This window comes from Palaemon carinicauda, chromosome 27, assembly GCF_036898095.1.
Source record: "Palaemon carinicauda isolate YSFRI2023 chromosome 27, ASM3689809v2, whole genome shotgun sequence".
NCBI classification, from domain to species: Eukaryota; Metazoa; Arthropoda; class Malacostraca; order Decapoda; family Palaemonidae; genus Palaemon; species Palaemon carinicauda.
In genome coordinates, this window is record NC_090751.1 from 338,053 (window position 1) to 361,631 (window position 23,579).

The 23,579-nt window shown below is 36.9% G+C and overlaps 1 protein-coding gene across 11 annotated transcripts in view; it reads right to left on the minus strand.

The window, feature by feature from the left end:
• LOC137620479 (tyrosine-protein kinase Src64B-like) overlaps window positions 1-23,579 on the minus strand; it is a 145,615-nt gene that overhangs the window by 42,102 nt on the left and 79,934 nt on the right. For 6 of the 11 annotated variants that reach the window (XR_011040063.1, XM_068350643.1, XM_068350637.1 and 3 more), the window contains 2 exons: window positions 5,691-5,756; window positions 421-462 (listed from right to left, as the gene is read on the minus strand). The exons of 2 other annotated variants lie outside the window; for them this stretch is intronic. Coding sequence is in view for 7 of the 9 variants with exons in the window: in XM_068350643.1 (XP_068206744.1) it covers window positions 421-462; window positions 5,691-5,756 (108 nt within the window). In the remaining 2 variants the exon portion in view is untranslated. The remainder of the gene's footprint in view (window positions 1-420; window positions 463-5,690; window positions 5,757-23,579) is intronic. 3 more of the 11 variants (XR_011040064.1, XM_068350644.1, XM_068350638.1) reach the window with 1 other exon arrangement.

Consider the following 23,579-nt stretch of genomic DNA (forward strand, 5'->3'; position numbering starts at 1 on the left):
ACACACAATAGCCAATGTAATCATGTTAAATCATAAAATGTTATTAGAATGACCTAATCTATGACCTACAATAGTTGTTAGTTGTAGCAATGCCATTTCCTTTTCTCACTGGGCTATTCGCCCTGTTGGGGCTTATAGCATCCTGCTTTTCCATCTAGGGTTGTAGCTTATCTAGTAATAATATAAGCCACAATAATCCCAATACTTAGATTTACAAAAAACTATATATAAGCACAACAAAATGAAACACATGCAAATAAAACTAAAATTAGTACCATTAAGCTCAAAAGTTACTCAAATTACTTGGAATAGACACCAATGTAGTAACGCGACAAGCGGGACAAGCAAAACAGGCAACCGAGGCAAAACCTTTTTAAATACCACCAGGTGCATCATCTCCACAGACCACGTTTAACATACCTGGCGTGTTGGATCTAGGCGTCCAGCGATGAGAACACCTAACTGTACCATTCAGGAGGATAAAAATAGAGAGAGGAAAAGGGAAAACGTGTAAATAAAATAAGGCGCACTATGAGACGTCTAACAAAGAGGATTAAAAAAAAACAAGTTACCGACTCATGCATGACACCATGAAAGGGAGAGAGATTGTGTACCATTGAAAAAAACTAAGAATGATATAGCTTCTTCATGGGATTATATTAAAATAAAGTTCAAATTTGCAGCGAATGTATTTAATGTTGAACAGGCTGGCATGAGTCTCTCTTTTAATAGTTTATGTATGAAAGATCTATTTTAATGCTGTTACTGTTCTTTAAATATGTTATACTGATTGTTCATTACTTCTCTTAGAGTTTATTAACTTCCTTTCCACACTGGGCTATTTTTTCCCTGTTGGAGCCTTTGGACTTACGGCATCCTTCTTTTCCAACTAGGGTTGTAGCTTAGGTAGTAGTAGTAGTAATAATCATAACTATTTCCTATTCACTACATGCCATTCATTATAATATGCAAAAATTTGATATATAATCCCACAAAGAGTCAAGTACAGTAAATTGAACATCAAATACTGGTACATATAACACCATAACCCAACTTTCTCTAAGCTATAACTAAATTATGCAATTCATTTAAAAGAAAAATTCATTGAATAAACTACCAATGATGCATGATAAACATTACATTCCAGTCATTTTTTCTTTTAATCAAGTTTGACAACATATTTTGGCCATGCAGAAGATTGAAAAGGAAAACAAAAATGAAATCAGGACACATTAACTATTCTAAAACATATCATTGACCCTTTTACCCCCAACGCTATTTGGAACTTTCCAACCCTTAACCCCCAGACGCTTTTTTTAAAAGCAAATTTTGATATATTTTTTTTTTTTAAATTGCTCTAACAGCCTTAATTTTCGTCATAGAGAGTTCAGGTTGGTCTCATTATTTTGGAAAATCCCTGAAGTTTCTCATAAAGTTATCAAAAATATGCAAAAAAATGTAAATAGCAGTTTTTTGCAAAGACGGACCGGTACGTCCATGGGGGTAAAGGGATTAGTTTTGTGAAACGTACCAATACGTCCATTGGGGGTAAAAGGGTTGACTATTCTAAAACATATCATTAACATCAAATGTTACATAAGATTGTGCATCCATTGAAAGTTAAGAAAAACATGTGCCATTTTATAATCTTATAAACTCTAGCATTTTATTCCTAACATCTAACTCCGCCTACATTTGAAACAGCCACTCACCGAAATCAATTCTTCCAATGACAGCTTTATCACAAACGCCTAATTCAAATAGGACCCTGAGCTTCCAATATAATACTTTCATTCTTAGAAGAAAGCCTCAATTATCATTATTCAACAATTTCTATATTACTAACTTTCAGATTATATTAAAAGTAATGTATTATACTTTTGAATATCCTACACGTCACTGATATGTCCCTTCAAAAGCATTGAGAAAAACTCAGTAATCAACTAAATGTTGCTCATTAATGTAAATCTTGTACTATAATTCTATCCTGTTCGTAATACTAGGCAGGCAGTTAATTCTAATAGCCAGGCCTTCTCCATTATTCTCCATTATGAGGCTCAATACTACACAGTATTCTAGAAGTTTTGTTCCAGCTGTTACCAAGTTGTGGAATGATCTTTCTAATCGGGTAGTTGAATCGGTAGAACTTCAAAAGTTCAAAGTTGGAGCAAATGTTTTTATGTTGACCAGGCTGACATGAGTCTTTTTATAGTTTATACATGACATGTCTGTTTTTGACGTTAATAGTTTATATAGGACATATCTGTTTTTAGAATGATTTATTGTTAATTTATTCTCATCATTTATTTATTTCCTTATTTCCTCTCCTCACTGGGCTATTTTTCCCTGTTGGAGCCCTTGGGCTTGTAGTATCTTGCTTTTCCAACTAAGGTTGTAGGTTGGCTAGTAATAATAATAATAATAATAATAATAATGAAATTGTTACTAATAGGGTTTCATATTTAAATAACTCCTATATTAAAATTGGAAACTGTATGCCCAGTTGTCTAATACATACATATAAACAGTAAAGAATGCCACCTTATAAACATAAACCTTATAAGTATGTGGCTGTTGTAAAAGTACAATAAAATAAATTACAGAAAAATAATTCTATATAACAGCAAACCACTTCTATTAAGCAGTGTGCGCTAATATTCTGAAAAATATCATCCACCTTCGCTAACATTACCACTTCAAAGATTCAACTCCTGAACTCCGATTCTCGGCGTATCAAAGGCAACCAAACTCTTGACCTATGATTCAGGACGTACCCAGGATTGTCTTCTCTTGGGTTGATGGCTTACTTGTTCCACACACACATGCAACATATCTTATCATACAGTACACTTATGTACACAAGAAATTTTACATTCCCATCCTAACACAAATTACCTTATATATAATCTCCATTAAGAAACAAAGTCGATTTAAGTTTTCTGAATGGTTCTAGTGCTATGCTTTTAGCATATTGAACTGTATATGTATTCTAAATTCTAAAATCAGTATTGGTTAAACAAATGTATTCAATGAAGTCGAAGAGTTTCGGTTACAGAATTCCGTAGTTAAAAATCTTATATGCTTCCGATTTCTGTCTCTTTGATCATACAAACTGAAGATACTGAATAATGATTACGGTTCTAATTTACGTCTCTTTGATTATACATACACCTATAAAGGTATAATGACTATGCATCTGATTTAGGTCTCTTTGACCATACAATCTATAAAGGTTTTCTGAATATGCAAATGATAAAGGACTGCAAATGAATATATTGACAGCTTCCAAAGGATATCCAATTAGATAAAAATTTAGTTTTTCTGCAAAATTTGAGTTTTTCCAAGACTTTTAAAACTTTACCTAATACAGTACAATATATTAGCTATGCTAAGTACTATGAATCACCATTTTTTTATTATTTATCTTAACAGCAAATTTCTCTTGATTTTTTTCCGATATGTATGCTGCTTCCTCCGGTGCCTTAGATGACCAAGGAGGTAGCAGCAGTAGGGGATTCAGCGTTATGAAGCTTCCTCTGTGGTAGATAATGGGGGAGGGTGGGCTGTGGTACCCTAGCAGTGCCAGACGAACTCGGTTGAGTCCCTTGTTAGGCTGAGAGGAACGTAGAGAGTAGAGGTCCCCTTTTTGTTTTTGTTTCATTTGCTGATGTCGGCTACCCCCCAAAATTGGGGGAAGTGCCTTGGTATATGTAAGTATGTATGTATGCTATATTTCATTTTATTACGTCAACCACTTTCCTACTATGTTGGACTGAGATAATTCCAATAAGAAATAAAATTTACATTATTGATTACCATCTATCCTTACAGGTAAAATTGTATCTATTTCAATGCAGTTTTTCCATATTTCTTCTTTTACTGTATTTTCTTATTTCACGATACAGTAATTACTTTTGTATTTCAATCTGCAGCCCTAAGAAAACTGCCCTATAGTTCTGTTATTGATGCATAACCCTTCTATTCCTATAACTGTCTGGTGAATGCCAGACTGGGGTTCAAGTCCCACTCAAACTCAATAGTTACTTTAGTCATTGCAACCCCACCATCCTTGTGAGCTACGGATGGGGGGTTTAGGGGAGCCTATAGGTTTATCTGCTGAGTCCTCAGCAGCCATTACCTGGCCCTCCTTGGTACTATCTTGGATGGAGAAGGGGCTTGGGCGCTGATCATATGTATATATGGTCAGTCTCTATGGCATTGTCCTGCTAGATAGGGCAATGTCACTGTCCTTTACCTCTTCCATTCATGAGCGGCCTTTAAACCTTTAATCTGTACTACGTTATCATTAAACTATTGAATATTTCAATGGTAATTTAATAAATTCATTATTACTAAAATTAACACTGAATCTAATAGATTCTTTCTTCAACTACGGTTTACTAAACTATAGCTTTCCTTGGTCACCAATGTGGATTCCCTCAAAAATATGTTGAATTATTTTAATTGTGCGATAAAGAATTATTATAAATCCTGTAATCTTATGGGCTACATTAACTGTAAAATAATGTAAAAATCCTGATATGTTTAATAGAATCATGTTAATAGGTAATTATCTTTATTGTAATTTCTAATGCAGATTTTGTGGTCAATAAAGATCTATCTAACTATCTATCTATCTGTAGTACACATAAGAAATAAAACCTGCCCTATTAGACCAATAGAAATAGATATTAAAGATAAACTCCTAACGTGCCATCACCCTAACCGCAACTTCTACAAACTTATTTTACTTGCACTACCGGCAGATGCGAGGCTGTCAACACTAACGTGTTTGTGCTTCGTAAAGTACTCTACCAGGATGTGATTCCAGAAACTACACATTCAACATTTAAGTAGGAACTTGGTGCTAAATATTATGAAGCCAATAAGAGAAATTAAACTGTAAGCAAGAACCCGGGTGAATGGAAAGTAAAAATGTTTGTCAATTCTATTTATTTATATTTCTCAATTAAATGTCTAAACTGTTTCTGTGAATTCTACCATCAGTTACAGGTGTATATTATCATAGTCAATTCTTTTTAGCGAGGCAGATTTGCTCCGACTCGCAGGGGTGCCCTTTTAGATCGGAAAAGTTTCCTGCTCGCTGATTGGTTGGACGAGATCATTCTAACCAATCAGATAGCAGGAAAATTTTTCCGAGCTAAAAGGGCACCGCTGCGAGTCGGTGCAAATGCGGCTCATTAAAAAAATTGAGTATAAGTAGATTCCAAGACCAGACAATTATCACTAATCAAATCTCTTTACCGACATTCTTTTCCTGAATTTACTCATGTAAAACTGCTGTATTCAGTACCTCTTTACGATGAAAAACTAACCCTTTCACTACCTTAACTAATATGAATTATAATTTTTTAATCTAAATTTATATCAATTCTTGATATTTCAAGAACTTGAAAGAGCAATACCTACTCAAAAGTGTCATCAAATCATAACAATCATAAAACTATAGCAAGACACTGAACATTCAAAAGATTTCCATGAACATGTTCCTTAATTCCTTCAACATTCATAAACTTAAAAAGGAAAACTACAAGTAAACATTTAAGATAAAACAACGTCCCATTATGATTTCATGCAACAGCAAACGTACCCCGTAATCCCCCATCTATCACAAGACAACCTAACATTCGCATTTCACGATCCGTTTCATGTACGCGGGACATACTTACCAGATTCTTTTCTCATTCGTATGTGGCTCCCATGGTGGCTTTGGACCCAACCATGTGCAGGTAGCCCTAAAAATAAAAGAAGATGTACTTAATAAGTTTTGTGATTGAAGTCTTAAATGGTTAAACTGAACCAGACAATGAAACACAGTTAAGTCTTAACCTTTAGCAAACCTCTTTTAAAAGATGAGCAACAATAAAAACATTTTTTATATACATAAACTTGGAAAACACACTCACTTCAACTGTGAAATAAAAAAAAAAACATTATTTCCACCATAAAATAAAAAAATAAACACTAATTTCCACTGTAAAATAGAAAAAAAAATTCATTACCACTGTCTCTTATCTTTGAACATTGAGAAATGTATTACCCACTAAGTAATTTATTTATTTCCTTAATTCCTTTCCTCACTGGTGTATTTTTCCCTGTTGGAGCCCTTGGGCTTATAGCATCTTGCTTTTCCAAACTAGGGTTGTCGCTTAGATAGTAATAATAATAATAATGAATTCATGAGTTTTACGATGACTCGTCTATCATCACCACTTGGAAAATTTACAGTTTTTTCTACTCGCATAAATTCACAACAATCAAAACAGGGGTTAATTCAATGAACAGACCCTCAAAATTCAAGACACTTCTTTTATAGAAGCAATGATAACAATTATCATTTTGTTCCTCCCTTTCCTTTCTTCAGGACAGCAGATATGTACTATACCAAATTTTTTTAATGAGCCGCATTTGCACTGACTCACAGCGGTGCCCTTTTAGCTCAGAAAAGTTTCCTACTAGCTGATTGGTTAGAATTATCTTGCCCGACCAATCAGCGATCAGGAAACTTTTCCGAGCTAAAAGGGCACCCCTGCGAGTCGGTGCAAATCTGCCTCACTAAAAAGAATTGACTATAAGTCAGCCAATCCTCAGGAATCTGTCCAAACGTAACTCTTGCAGCTTCAATGTCCACCCTGTTCGTAATACTAAGAATGTAGTTACTTCTAATAGTCAGGCCTTCTCAACCATGAGGCTTAATACTACACAGTATTCTAGAAGTTTTATTCAAGTTGTGACCAAGTTGTGGATTGACCTTCCTAATCAGGTAGTTGAATCGATAGAACTTCAAAAGTTCAAACTTACAGCAAATGTTTTATGTTGAACAGGCCGACATAAGTCTTTTTATAGTTTATATACGGAATATCGGTTTTAATGTTGTTGATATTTTCTAAATATTTTATTTCAATTGTTCATTACTTCCTATTGCGTTTATTTCCTTATTCCCTTTCCTCACTGGGCTATTTTTCCTTGTTGGAGCCCTTTGGCTTATAGCATCTTGTTTTTCCAACTAGAACAGTAGCTTAGTCAATAATAATAATAATAATAATAATCATAATAATATAATAATAATAATACAGTAATCATTCAAATTCTTCAACTTTTTACTGTATTCAGCTTCTTAACAACCTTCCATATACAGTGATACCTCGGTAGTCGAACGACTCTATACTCGAACAATTCGGAGTTCGACCAAAATTTTCGAGAAATTTTTGCTGCGGTGCTCGACCAAAAATTCGGTACTCGACCAGCCGAACACGTGACGACCGCATGGGCTTTGTGATGATCGCGCCATCTCGGCCACTCTCGCTTGTTCGGGAAGCATCAGTTCTCTCGAGAGCGTCACTCAGACAACGCGCGATCAGCATTCGTTGTGATTTAGTGATTTTCAGTGCTTTTAATTGCTTTTTTAGCTTTCATAATGAGTCCCAAGAAAGTAATGAGTGTTAAGGGGAAGGAGAAGAGGAAAACAGTGCGAACAACGATCGAGTTGAAGAAGGAAATTATAGCGAAATATGAGAATGGTGTACGAGTGTCCGATTTAGCGGTAGAATACGGAATGGCGAAGTCGACCATTTCTACGTTTTTAAAGCATAAAGAAATGATTAAGAAGGCGAATGTTGCAACGGGAGTTACGGCGGTAACTAAGCAAAGGCCACAAGTGATTGAGGAGATGGAAAAGTTGCTTTTAATATTTATTAAAGAAAAACAGTTGGCCGGGGAAAGTGTTAGTGAAGCGTTCATTTGTGAAAAAGCGTTGCATATCTATGAAGAATTAGTGAAGAAAAGTCCGAGTACCAGTGAAAGTGATTCATTTACATTTAAAGCGAGCAGGGGTTGGTTTGAAAAGTTTCGTAATAGAACAGGTATTCATCGTGTTACTAGGCATGGGGAGGCAGCTAGTTCGGATCAAATTGCAGCCGATAAATACGTGGGGGAATTCGATCGGTACATAAATGAACAAAATTTGATCGCACAACAAGTCTTTAATTGTGATGAGACTGGGTTATTTTGGAAGAAAATGCCAGCCAATACGTACATTACCAAGGACGAGACGAAGATGCCAGGTCACAAGCCAATGAAAGATAGGCTAACATTGTTGCTGTGTGCAAATGCAAGTGGCGATTGCAAGATCAAACCCTTGTTAGTGTACCACTCGGACAACCCCCGGGTGTTCAAACGAAATAATATTTGTAAAAGTGCACTACCAGTTATGTGGCGCTCGAACACTAAATCTTGGGTCACAAGACAATTCTTTACTGAGTGGATAAACGAAGTGTTTGCCCCCCAGGTTAAGGCTTACCTCATTGAAAAGAGCTTGCCAATGAAATGTCTTCTGGTTATGGACAATGCTCCTGCACATCCTCCAGGTCTCGAGGATGACTTGAAAGAAGAATACAGCTTTATCAAAATCAAATTCTTGCCCCCCAATACTACTCCCATACTCCAGCCCATGGACCAACAGGTCATTTCAAACTTCAAAAAACTCTATACCAAGGCCCTTTTCAGAAAGTGTTTTGAAGTGACCAGTGACACGAAGTTGACCCTAAAGGAATTCTGGAAGGAACACTTCAGCATCCTCAACTCTGTTAACATGATTGACCAAGCTTGGCGAGGTGTGACCTATAGGACATTGAACTCTGCCTGGCGTAAGCTGTGGCCATCATGTGTCACAGAGAGGGAGTTTGAAGGTTTCCAACCAGAGGCGGGTCCAAGCACTGCTACCCCTGTAATTTCTGATGACACTGATGTCGTTGAGGAAATTGTTGTCATGGGCAGGAGTTTGGGGCTTGAGGTCGACAAGGATGATATTGATGAGCTTGTAGAAAGCCATTCTACCGAGTTGACTGTGGAGGAATTGTTGCACCTGCAACAACAACAGCAGCAGGATCTGATTGTGGAGCAGGAATCTTCAGAAGAGGATGAGGTAAGGGAGGATGTTCCAAGTTCTCTCATCAATGAAATTTGTTCCAAGTGGGCAGATGTGCAGGCTTTTGCTGAAAAATACCACCCAGAAATTGCAGTAGCAAACCGGGCAGTGCATATGTTTAATGATAGTGTCATGTATCATTTTCGAAGAATACTGCAGAGGAGGAAGAAACAATTAACAATAGACCAGTTTTTCACAAAAGAAAAGAAAGCTGCTACATCAAAGCCTGTTTCTCCTCCAAAGAAGAGACAAAGAAGAGAAGAAACCCCTGAAATAGATCTGCCCACCCTTTCATTGGAGAGAGAAACAACTCCTGAAGGAGAACTACCCCGCCACATCATGGAAGGGGACTCTCCTTCCAAGCAGTAACCTCCCCCTTCCATCCTCTCCACATCCATCCCTGTATGCCATCGAACCGCTGCTCAAAGGTATGTTCACTACAGTACAGAAAATGGTTTAAAATTGTTTTATAGGATTTTCTGACCAATTTCATACACATTTAGATAATTATTGTTGTTTAGGTACACGTTTTATTAATATTTTGGGCCTGTTCGAGTGCTTGGGAACGGAATAGAATATATACCATTATTTCTTATGGGGAAAAAAAATTCGGTACTCGAACAAATCGGAGGTCGAACACGGATCTCGAACGGATTATGGTCGAGTACCGAGGTATCACTGTATCTATCTCTTACCATCTTCATGGTTACTACGAGGTATCTACCGGTAACTTTAAATATACTGTACTGTACATTCTGGATGGTTATTTCTTCTACATTCATTCAGACACTAATTCTATTTCCTGATACCTAATTCATTTCAAATAGTATGATACAAGATTTGTTTCTTACCATTTAACTTCTCTATAATCATATTCCATGGAAAGAATTTATTTAACAACGGACAGAAAATTATGACATATGTGACAGCAGGAAGTAGAGTGTTATAAAATAGAGGAAGCTATAATATGAAGATTTACAGGTGTTAACTTCCATAAGGAATAAGTCTTATAAAGATTTAACAGATCAAATGAAGTAACAGAAATGAAAGGTCTGAGAGTTGAATCGTGGATGCAGTGGGAGAAGTTTAAATTGAAACCAATGCCATACTAAGAATTGAAAGTTAAATGGCTATAGCACTAAGAGATATCAGCAAATAGAAGCACCATGTTGTGATGGAATTAAAGTACAGACATTGGAGGATGTGGAACTTTACATCTCAACAACATATCAGATTATGCTAAGGAAAAATAAATAATTAGTCAGGACCCCATGTAAAAAGATTGCTAGACGTGTGATAAGTAGACATGTCCCATTTGTAAATACTGCAAAACTCTATGATGTACGAGTAAGACTTCTCCTCTAAACAACGGTCACAAAGAGAACCCATGGGACGACCATAGCCCTGATTAATGCCCTGGTCCTACATCAGAAGTAATATGTTCTTAAGGATGATGAAAATTTACTTAATCATTGTCAGGTCATATCTCTAAGAGGGACCTCATCTTACTGTGGAAGCCTCCTTGAGAGGTTGAGAAGAATGTCTCGAGGCTGACTGATACATATCTTGTGGACATTATGATTTTTTCTTCCACCCTTAGAATATTTAATATGTATATCCCAAAGCCTGAACAAAAAGCAGGTAAAAGAATCCCACACTGATTCTTCATCAAGTCTAGCAACATGGAGAGCATCCACCGATGACCCATTTGAATCGCCATTACACTGATACTAATGAAGATAATCTATCTTGCATAAACTAGGTATGTGACATCTAGTCATAACCATCCTTCAGAAAACTATAATATTTATATTTGCAAGACAAAGAACGCTTAAGATCCCTGTCTTTCCGAGACAAGAGGGATGCTGCACTTTGAAAGCTTGCTGTACTATTCCTCAATCCCGAATAGTAACAATCAACACGGACATTAAAATCCAAGATGGAGAAGGATGCAGTATATATTTCAGCCTCAACTGTCAGTCATAGTGTATCTATGCCATTGACCCTATCCTCCACCTTCTTCAGAAAGCCTCAGAGGTACATATTCACCCAGAAGGACAAATGCATTGTAACCTAATCTCTCATGTAAGAGGAGGAGCCTGATCGTTCCGAGTCTTACAAGACATCGATCAGTGGAAGCAGGTAGCAGAAAATGACAATTTAAACAAGAACTAGAGATGAGGGAACAGCATATCTATATTCAACCTGATGAAATAAGGGGGTGCTTATTAAAGCCATCAGCACTCACAGCAGGGAATTGAGTGGTGTGCAAGGACACCAATGAAGGGTACAAAGTACTGAAGGCAGAACCAGTAACTAAGCGCAATTACTATTACATAATTCACTTCTGGAACAAAAACAATGAGGGAACTTACAAATAAAGAATGTAGATAATAATCCAGCATCACAAGTAGTGGAAAAGACAACATGAGCAGATGTTTTTAAATAGAATGAGGAGGCTGAAATATCTTTCCAGAGAATGGAAGGGCGAGTGGCAAGTGTTGAACCGTGCCGGGAGAAAGCTCGATCTTCTTGCATGTAAGAAATCCTCTAAAACAGAGGACACAATGACATGACAGGCAGTACTCCTAGCCTTCTCCTTAATGCTCTCAGCAGAATGCTGACCTAAAGTCTTTGCTCTTATAAGCAATATGACAAAAGAGGGGCATCATTTGAAAAACCTGCTTCGTGACACATGAAATTTGAGAAGAGAGATACACACTAGCAAAAAGAATATGAAGAGCCACTGACACACAGGACTTAAAAGTGTAGCACCATTTTCGTACAATTTCTTCAAAGAAAAGAGAAAACTGATTGAATGACCAAAAAGAGCACATATCACATACATTTGAAGCACACACCATTCCCCAAGGCAAAACAATCACCAAAGGGTCTTTATTGAGCTAAGAGACTAGTGAGAAACAAGCTATAGGTATACCGAAGCATATTAGGGCACTGGATGAGCAGGTTAATTAAATAACACAGCCTATACACAACCAATTTCACTGGTTGGACCTCAGTACACAAACCTTCTTAGGATATAAAAGGAAACACAAAAATAACTGGAAGACAGATAAACTGGAAAACAAGAATGAAAGTAGAATTAATGTAGTAAGGGACAGAAGACGGATAATAAAAACCAACGTAGAAAATATGCTCTTAGTAACGCCCTAGGGAGAAGAGGCATAAGTTGTCTTCCAACTGTGCATAAATTAAAAGGCACAAATTCGTAAAAAGACCAGGACAAACAAGAAACATGAAGGGGATGAAATTAATGCCATAAGAATTAAAATAAAGATGGCCAAAGGGAAAAATTACAGAATGAGTTCCAGAAAAAATTATGTTGGGAGCATCACACGCAAGCCTGGTAATACTGTACTGCACAAAGTCTTGAACAAGACAAGTTGATTTGATTGATATTTCCTCACCAATGGAAGGCAATGGATACAGTATATGGTTTATGGATTAATACAAAATAAAATTGTTCAGAAAAACCTACTTTTTAAAAGGCGTGACAACAAAAAAGGCTTGAGTGGCATAGGATGATCGCATTACAAATGCCGAGAGATGCAGAACTTCAGAGGTTGGAAAACAGACCGAGATAGCTCGGGCACATGACGACGAGGAGAGCAGTTAATCGGAAGAGTGGTGGATATGGAAGACACAGACCTAATGAAAAATTATAAAAGAAAGTGTATGTGGCAGAAGAGTGGAGTAATGTTTAGCACTGCGAAGGGAAAATCTGGTATTGCACCATTCATTTTGATGATTCATAATGGTGGTTGTTCCGAGTGTAACATTTACTCTGTTTTAAGTTTTATTTGGAGGTTCTCGGAGGTTTATTCTCTCAAGTATTACACTCCTCTTTATTCTACTATTCTGTCTTTCATATATTTACTTCCTATTTTCTTTTCTACAATATTTTATGCAGCAAGTTTAACTTCAACATCATCCCCTGTTTCTTCAGATACCACACCTCACCTAAGAAAAGAATCTGTTAAAGATAATTGTGCATTCTAACTCTTTCTCTTCCTTTGTCTAATCAGACTCTTCCACCTTCCTTAATTTCAAACCTCGATACAGTACCTGTACCTAGTTAAGTCGACCACTTAAGTGGTTTCACTAGTTTTTATATTTATCCATAATTTTCCTAAATTCCTTTTACCAATTTAACCGTATTCCAGTTAACCCTTTTACCCCCAACGCTATTTGGACCTTTCCAACCCTTAACCCCCAGGCGTTTTTTTTTTTTTTTCAAGCACATTTTGCAATATAATTTTTTTTAAATTGCGCTAACAGCCTTAATTTTCGTCATAGAGAGGTCAGGTTGGTCTCATTATTTTGTAAAATGCCTGAAGTTCCTCATAAAGTTATAAAAAATATGCAAAAAAAATGTAAAAAAAATTTTTGCAAGGACGTAACGGTACGTCCATGGGGGTAAAGGGATGAGTTTTGTGAAACGTACCAGTACAGCCATTGGGGATAAAAGGGTTAACATTCACTTTCAACTTTTTCATTTACAACTCCAAACTTTTCCCGTTAACTCTACAGCCTCTGTTCCTTATCCACAAACATCAAGTTTCAAACCCTTTACATACTCCACAAACTTGCATCATTTATAGTGTATATATATGACATTTCTTTAAACTTGTTACTGATCTTTTATAATTTTCTTATTTCTCATTTATAATTTACCCACGACTTCTCCGTTTCCTTTCCGCACCAGGTCGTTTTCCCTATTGGAGCCCTTGGGCTTGTAGCATACTGCTTTCCCAATTAAGGGTGTAGCTAGGATAATAATAGTAATAACTGTATTTCTCAGAGTAACGCAACCCTCATCAACATTTTCTTACACAATACACCAACACTTATTCCATCGTTGCCACACTTATCCGAAGTTTATCTAAACATGCAGTATGTTTCATTACTTTTATTACCAAACTTCCAATACATATATAGTAAAACAGGCATTTAAGGTTTCAGTTCCTCTTCCTTGACCTGAGAGAATGAACCACGCACAGCAATCCCTAAATTACCATGGACCAAGAGTCACAAAATTATTAGGATTAGTGCATTTCTTTCTCTCTACCCACAAGACAAGAATTTTCAATACCCGCTTCAATTTCTATGATTTCTTAATTCTCTCTCACACAGAGCTGCGCAACTGTTTCCCTATGAAAAGGAAACGATTTTCAACTGAAATTTTCTTGTTTGTGCCTTTCTTTCTCTCTACCCACAAGACAAGACTTTTCAATCCCAGCTTCAATTTCTATAATTTTTAATTCTCTCTTTCACAGAGCTGCGCAACTGTTTCCCTATGAAAATAAACAATTTTCAACTGAAATTTTCTTGTTTGCTTCTGATCATCTATTAAAAAGGATATTGAGATACATGCCATGTTTGCCTTTCGATATAAAAAACAACCCATTCTTTCTTTACTTTTCCTATATTACAATGCGTTCGGTTCCTTTTGATTTTCTACAGCAGGATAGTAGAGATTAACGGCACCTCATAGTACCGGGGGATATTGAGGAAGGAGAGGACTAATTGGTAAGGGACCTCTGGTAGTGGTTCTAACACGCCCAAGTTACTATACCAACACTCTTTTAGAGTGAGCGAGCTGGGTTTATTCCTGGCATTCCATGCAACTTTTTTTCTCTGGTATATTTAGCAGTATTTATGCCTTAGAAATTGTGCTAAGAGGAGCATTTTACGGAGCGACACAGGTCGAGCCCAGAAATAGATTTTTCTTTCGTCAAAATGCCTTTATGATGTACATTACTGCACATATAAGCCAAAAATAGGACAGACTTACAATATACATTTGACCTTTTCCTCCTCATTTGCCATTCAGAAGTCACTCAGTTTTAAGGAACAGTTTCTAATAGCACACTTCCTCAAGAATATGGAATTGCTTACCCTGATGAAGAAATGTACACAAGGCTTCCCTTTACACGTTTGATATTTCTGCGGATTGCACAAACTTTTTCTTGGACAGGAAGCATATGTTGAAAACAGTCCAATGTATTTACTATCCCCTAGTATCATTGCCAATGTAGTCATAGCTTGTTATGAAAACAACTGCCTAGGGGAACATCCTTATGCTGTGTACCGTTTAATATATTCTAGTATAAAAAATTATACGCCACCAGTGTATGGTTATCTAGGGTTTAAATTATACGCAACCAGTGTATGGTTATCGGGGGTTTGATGAACTACAAAAGTTTCTAATACTACCTCTGATACTGAAAAGAATAGTTCAATACCTCCTTTCAATCATAAGAAATTGTAACATGTCATCTCTACAGCACAATGTACCATTTTAATGGAATACATTAAACATTGAGGTTTTATAAATGAATCCATTTTTCCCTTACACTTCCCCAAGATAACCCCATGTAGGATTAGAATAACTGAGGTAAACCTCTTCAATTAGCTCATAGGCCTGTTTTAACCCTTTTACCCCCAGGCTATTTGGAAATTTCCAAACCTTAACCCCCCGGCATTTTTTTTTTTCCAAGCACATTTTGCAGTATATTTTTTTAAATTGCTCTAACAGCCTTAATTTTTGTCATAGAGAGGTCAGGTTGGTCTCATTCTCTTGGAAAATGCCTGAAGTTTCTCATAAAATTATCAAAAATATGCAAAAAAAATTTAAATAGCGGTTTTTTGCAAGGACGTGCCAGTACATCCATGGGGGTAAAGGGATGAGTTTTGTGAAACGTACCAGTACGTCCTTTGGGGGTAAAAGGGTTAAGTTAGCAAGGTATTCTCCAACCTCCTGTCAAATCAAGCAGCTACTCAACTACCTTGCTTGTTTCATGATGCATATCTTCTCACCTTATAGACTAAGGATGAAAAGTTATGCCTCCTCCATCCTAAATATGCAGCCCCGAGAGCATACAATAAGCTCCCACGAAACATCAGAAAGATTGAAGATATTAACCGTTTTACCCCCAGGCTATTTGGAACTTTCCAACCCCAGGGGTTATTTTTTTTCAAGCATATTTTGCAGTATATTTTTTCAAATTGCTCTAACAGCCTTAATTTTTGTCATAGAGAGGTCAGGTTGGTCTCATTCTCTTGAAAAATGCCTGAATTTTCTCAAAAAATTATCAAAAATATAAAAAAAAAAAATTCAAATAGCATTTTTTTGCAAGGACGTACCGGTACGTCCATGGGGGTAAAGGGATGAGTTTTGTGAAACGTACCAGTATGTCCTTTGGGGGTAAAAGGGTTAAGGTTTTCAAGAGGAAACTGAAGACTATCTTGTTCTATGAGTGCTTCAATGGTGACAAATTAACAATAAACGAGCAATATGCCGTGGGAAGCATTGAATGCTTTCGAACGATCGTGATAAAATAACTGTGGAGGTCCTGTAGAGATTAGGGTTTCCCTGCTGTATAGGAACAGAAAAACCAGCCCTTAAAGTACAGTACCTTCAAAAGAAATTCCTTAGCCAGCACAATCACTTTCCAAAAGGCTACTTTTAGCCTTGCGATTTCAACAATAAAACTAAAAATGGGACTGTAGCATTAGTTTTTCTTCCTGGATTACCTATCAGGAGTTTCCTTAGGCATGACCTCTGTCTATTTTTTGCACCCTATCATCAGGAATTTGAAATGCATCACAGCCTTTAAAAAAGCATTGAGGCAATATCAAAATCGGACTGGTCATGCAAAAGACGTTTTCCGAAGATTGCCCAATTTTAAGAACAACCTCAAAATAAAATAGCGTTTACATACTGTACTGTACTTGGAAAACAGGAAATGGTGAGAGTTTTCAAGAAGAAATGTTAATATAGATAAGATAGAAGAGTTAGTTAAAGGATGTCATTAGATAAACGAGAAACCTGATATATTCAACCTTCAGTTTGTCAAACATTGGGGAAACCACAACATATTTATTATTTTATTTAAATAGGGAAAATTTAGAATTTATTTGTGAATAATCTTACGAGTGCATTTTGCATTTTGTAACCTGATAATCGCTTTATGAAGACTGCGAATGGCAAATGGGCTAAGGATAAAGATCAACACAACAGTTGAACGAAAAAGTTTGATTGGATCTTTACACAGGATGCGAGTTTAAGGGGAAAGGACATAAGGATGGTTATCGCAAGTACTGAAGTACGTACTGTAAATGTAGGGATACTAGAACTATAGACACAGAAGTAAAATGTAGGGATACTAGAACTGTAGACAAGTAAAATGTAGGGATACTAGAACTGTAGACAAGTAAAATGTAGGGATACTAGAACTGTAGACACAGAAGTAAAATGAAGGGATACTAGAACTATAGACTCAGAAGTAAAATGTAAGGATACTAGAACTGTAGACACAGAAGTAAAATGTAGGGATACTAGAACTGTAGACAAGTAAAATGTAGGGATATTAGAACTGTAGACACAGAAGTAAAATGAAGGGATACTAGAACTGTAGACACAGAAATAAAATGAAGGGATACTAGAACTGTAGACACAGAAGTAAAATGTAGGGATATTAGAACTGTAGACACAGAAGTAAAATGAAGGGATACTAGAACTGTAGACACAGAAGTAAAATGTAGGGATACTAAAACTGTAGACACAAGTAAAAAAAGGAATGGCTATCTTTTATTCGATAAATATGAATAACTGGTGTCAAAACACCAATGGAGAACAATACCAGAGGAAGAATGTCTGAAAATGGAACAATCTAGGGGATTAAAAAAGGGATTTTGACGAAGGAAAAATCTATTTCTGGGCGAGGGACCTGTCTCGCCTAGTGAAATGCTCCTTAAAGCACCATTTCTAAGGTATAAATACTGCTAATTATACCAGAGAAAAAAGTTGCATGGAATGCCAGGAATATACCCAGCTCGCTAACTCTAATTGAGTGTCGGTATAGTAACTGGGGTGTGTTAGAACCACTACCAGAGGTCCCTCACCAATTAGACCTCTCCTTCATCAACATCCCCTGGAATAACGAGGTGCCGTCCTACACCCGTCTGCGGCCGCCTACTACGACTATCCCTCTCCACCCCTACATCTCCCCACCCCCTATCCTTATTCCTCAACAGCACCTGCGTTGGTCAGACGTGTTTTGTTTTGCTCTGTGTTGTTTTGTGTTTTTGAAGATGTCCGACGTTTTAGAGATCCCTGCTCCCAAGTTGAGTATTATATTTGTCTCTTTGGGATTTCTAGGTAGCAACACTAATCTAGGGGATTCAAAATAAAGAATGAAAAATGAGACAAAATAGAAAAAGGAGAATAAATAGGTTTAATTGACATGCTCCTCTGCAGGTTGTCTAAATAACTTGATGACACAAAGATGGGCCTGACTCATGAGATGAATGAGCTTTTTTAGTAAGATTTTAAACCTGCCATGGCGATACTGTAAAAGAGGTGATGGCTATGAGGTTCGTCTTGTTGCGAGGAAGATTTCAAGGAAATAAGTATGATGAATAATTGTCCATTTTCATTAGGATAAAGATAAGAAGATTTACTATAGGAAGAAAACACTGATAAATCTTCTTCAGAAAGTGTGAAGAAGATTTTGGAATAAAAGTGTGGTATAACATATACCTTGAAAAATGATCAGGAAATAGTAAATTTGTTATTCAACTGTACTTTAGGGCATTATACTAAAGTTTGGAAGTACAGTAAAGGTAAAAATTAATTTGGTATTATTATCATAATTACTTGCTAAGCTACAACCCTAGTTGGAAAAGCAAGATGCTTTAAGCCCAAGGGGTCCAACAGGAAAAATACCCAGACTTTGAGAAAACTTCGGATAAAAATGATAAAAGATAATCTTAGAATGTTTTAAAGGAAGGTGTACATAGAACTGTTGACACATAGATTGACAGTTAGATACCACTATCAATTTCTTATTAAACTTGAGCTTAAATAACTATCATAACAGTACACTGGTTTAGTGTAAAATCAACTCTCAGAGAGGGTTGACTAATATCCAACAGGATGTCTAGTACACGTGGAGAGAATGGGAGAGGATGGGAAATGGTATATGTTCAGCCAAGAATGAGGAAAATTCCAACTTGCAGTAAATATTCTATCTTGAACAGATTGACGTGATTCTCTCTTCATTGTTTATATATGACAGATCTATTCTAACATTTGATACTGATCTAAAGATATACAATGTTACGATTACTTCTCAGATATAGTTTATTTCCTTATTTCCTTTCCTCACTAGGATGGAGCACTAGAGCTTGTAGCATCCTGCTTTTCCAAATAGGGCTGTAGCTCAGCAGATAATAATATTAAAATGTCACAAACTTAGTAAATGGAAACTGAAAAGCATGGATGAACATTCATATGTATACCATAAGTATGATATGTAGCTGGTTCATGATGTAATGTATCTTGGAGTACAGTTATAAATTATAACAATGAAACAATAAATGAATGATAGAATACTGTAGGTGAGGTAAGGAAGGAGCAAAGGTTTTACAGATGCAGTGGAAAGAAAAGTGTCAAGAGAGACAGTAAGTTTAATGATATCTATAGATTAAGAAGAAAAAACCACCTTATGGAAGTGATGTGTTGTTACTTGAAGTTAAAAAAAGGTATAAGATGGAAGATTTAGATTTAAGAAAGTACATACATATATATACCAAGGCACTTCCCCCAATTTGGGGGAAAGCCGACATCAAACAAATGAAACAGAAAAGGGGACCTCTCCTCTCTACTTCCCAGCCTGACAAGGAACTCAACTGAGTTCGGCTGGTACTGCTAGGGGTGCCACAGCCCACCCTCCCCCGTTATCTACCACAGATGAACCTTCATAACGCTGAATCCCCTACTGCTCCTACCTCCGCGGTCTTCCGTGGCACCGGAGGAAGCAGCAGAGCCTACCGGAACTGCGTCACAATCGCTCGCCATTCATTCCTATTTCCAGCACGCTCTCTTGCCTCTCACATCTATCCTCCTATCACCCAGAGCTTTCTTCACTCCATCCATCCACCCAAACCTTCCTCTTGTACTTCTCCCATCAAGTGAGAGAGGGAATATCTTTTGAATATTCTCTGAATGGTTTCCTCCCAGTAGGTTGAGGATTACCTTGTTGAGGTCCTCTCATTTTAATGGTATAGTACAGTACACATACTTGCGATGACTGAAATAAACAATAACTTGTTTTCTCCTTTCTTCATCTCTCAATCTCTCCACCTTCGCTGCAACCCACAATGGTTGGCTAACCACTAGGTACTTTGCTAAAAATCTGCCGTTAAAAACAGTAAAAATCTTTGAATAAATGTTACCAGGCATTTACCGTTTTAAAAACGGATATATTGACATTAAGGAGTGACATTACGGTCACCAACCAGTAAAAGTTAATAACAAAGTAGGGTATAAATGACGGTCACCAGTATTTTACTGAGATACGGACGAGAACAGTATATTTTTACGGAGAATTTACGATTAAATTTTTTTTTTTAAAGTGTACCTAATAAACTGGGGCGTGATAGAACCACGACCACAGATCCCTCACCAATTAGACCTCTCCTTCATCAACATCCCCCCTCTCTACCCCTTCATCTCCCCACCCCCCATCCTCATTCCTCCTCAACATTTGCGTTGGTCAGACGTGTTATACACCTTAGGTGAAGAGGCGTTCTCAATATTTACGAACAAGCCCACCTGTGGCCCCCATAACAAGAACTCCTGGTAATCATCATCTACTATACATTCCTTTTTAGATCAGATTGAATCTATGAACTGGGGCTCTAAGGCCTGGTCCGGGGGACTAAAAGGCCACTCAGCTTGGGGGGCAAAAGACTGAAATTGCACCATGAAGTAAAAGTCAGAAGAACGATGACATAGAATGCTAAAGAGCGAGTGCAATCAACCCTTTTACCCGCAGGCTATTTGGAACTTTCCAACCCTTAACCCCCAGGTGTTTTTTTATTTCAAGCACATTTTGCAATATATATTCTTTAAATTGCTCTAACAGCCTTAATTTTCGTCATAGAGAGGTCAGGTTGGTCTCATTCTTTTGTAGAATGCCTGAAGTTTCTAATAAAGTTATCAATAACATGCAAAAAAAATTGTAAATAGCAGTTTTTTGCATGGACGTACCAGTACGTCCATGGGGTTAAAGGGATGAGTTTTGTGAAATGCACCAGTACGTCCATGGGGGTAAAGGGATGAGTTTTGTGAAACGTACCAGTACGTCCATGGGGGTAAAGGGATGAGTTTTGTGAAATGTACCAGTACGTCTATGTAGGTAAAGGGATGAGTTTTGTGAAACATACCAGTACGTCCATTGGGGGTAAAATGGTTAGGAGATGAAGGGACACTGCAAAGACTCTTCAGCAATGCCTACAGTCCAATCATAAGAGGTGAACTGGTGACACTAACCTCACTATGGTGGTGCATTGCTAACAGTATGCAAAAGAGAAAAATTTCAAGTAATGTACTTCAGGTACAAAATAAAATTCATGTGCATAAAGACACATTGAAGGTAGAATATCACAATATTATTCTCAGATTAAAGCTGTTCTATCATTTGAGAATAAGTAAAATAAAGGTCAACTCTAAATTGGACATTAAAATTTTGGTGAATCTGTTTTTTCAAGGTACTAATAAAGAATGTTTTCTTCCACCCTCGTAGGGTTCCAATTATGTAGCACTTAGTGCTACATAATTTTGTTACAATAATATATCTACTTCAGCTATAATTTATAACTTTTGAATATAAAGACTAGTTTTCCTATTACACCTACACCAATAATTTTTAAAACAATTAGTAAAAGTCTTTCTTGTTTGGAATAGTTCAGTCAAAAATGCATACTTTTAACCAAAACGTTCTTCATCCACTAACTTAATAAGGTAAGGGTCTACTATTTTTTTCACACCTACAAATGCTTTATAATCATTATATTCCCAACTATCTCTCTCATATATCATTCATATTCCAATATTTATCTTTACATTGTATATAAAATGTGTATATCTCTATTATTATTACTATTATTACTAGTCAAGCTACAACCTTAGTTAGAAAAGCAAGATGCTATAAGCCCAAGGGCTCCAATAGATAAAAATAGCCCAGTGAGGAAAGGAAATAAGAAAATAAATAAATGATGAGAATAAATTAACAATAAATCATTCTAAAAACAGAAGCAACGTCAAAACAGGTATGTTCTCTATAAACTATTAACAACGTCAAAAACAGATATGTAATATATAAACTATAAAAAGACTCATGTCAGCCTGGTCAACATAAAAACATTTGCTCCAACTTTGAACTTTTGAAGTTCTACTGATTCAACCACCCGATTAGGAAGATCATTCCACAACCTGGTAACAGCTGGAATAAAACTTCTAGAATACTGTGTAGTATTGAGCCTTAGGTTCATCCTTTAAATGACAACTCCATCCAGAGTCTCTTGAATAACCATTGCACGATTGTGGTGGCCTAAATGGTAACGTCCCTGCGCTGAGTCATCAGAAGCGTTTGCCTGGCCCTCCCTGGTCCTAGGTTGGATGGAGAGGGGGGCTTGGGCACTGATCCTATGTATATATGGTCAGTCTCTAAAGCATTGTCCTGCTTACTAGGACAACGTCACTGTCCCTTGCCTCTGCCATTCATGAACGGAATTTAAACCTTTAAAGAGGAGCTGCTTACCAGCAGTATCTAATCCCCATCCTACTCTGGTTACTAACCTCTACATTGCACACATTAGCACATTCTGAATTTTAAGGTCCTAAAAAAGGGATTTTGACGAGAAAAAAATCTATATCTGGGCGAGGAACTTGTGTCGCCCAGTGAAATGCTCCTTAAAGCACCATTTTTAAGGTAAAAATACTGCTAAATATACCAGAGAAAAAAGTTGCATGGAATGCCAGGAATATACCCAGCTCGCTCACCCTTTATAGGGTGTCGGTATAAAAACTGGGGCGAGTGAAACCATTACCAGAGGTCCCTTTCCAATTAGACTTCTCACTCAAATTTTTAAAACAATTTGTATTTTTTCTACGCTAATACATACTAAATAATTTAAATAAGTTACTCCTAGTCCAGTTTTGTATGACAAATCAAAAGAGAAAATGGGTTGATTACATCATAATTTCCCGGTTGGAGCCCTTGGGCTTATAGCATTGTGCTTTTCCAACTATGGTTGTAGCTTAGCAATTAATAATACTGTAATAATAATAATAATAATAATAATAATAATAATAATAATAATAGGTTGCTAAGCAATGCAAGGTGGCGCTATGATATGCTTGAATGGCTTACATCACATATCTCTTGTTCATTGTGCTAAGAAGAGGCAGTCACTCCTCCCTTCTATGATCACGACTTTATTTCCATGAGTTACCCTAATAGTGCTGTGCGTATTTCTGTATCACTGTCACTAACGGTACTTTCATTAATTTGCGAGTAAAGTACAGTGATACCTCGGTAGTCGAACGACTCTATACTCGAACAATTCGGAGTTCGACCAAAATTTTCGAGAAATTTTTGCTGCGGTGCTCGACCAAAAATTCGGTACTCGACCAGCCGAACACGTGACGACCGCATGGGCTTTGTGATGATCGCGCCATCTCGGCCACTCTCGCTTGTTCGGGAAGCATCAGTTCTCTCGAGAGCGTCACTCAGACAACGCGCGATCAGCATTCGTTGTG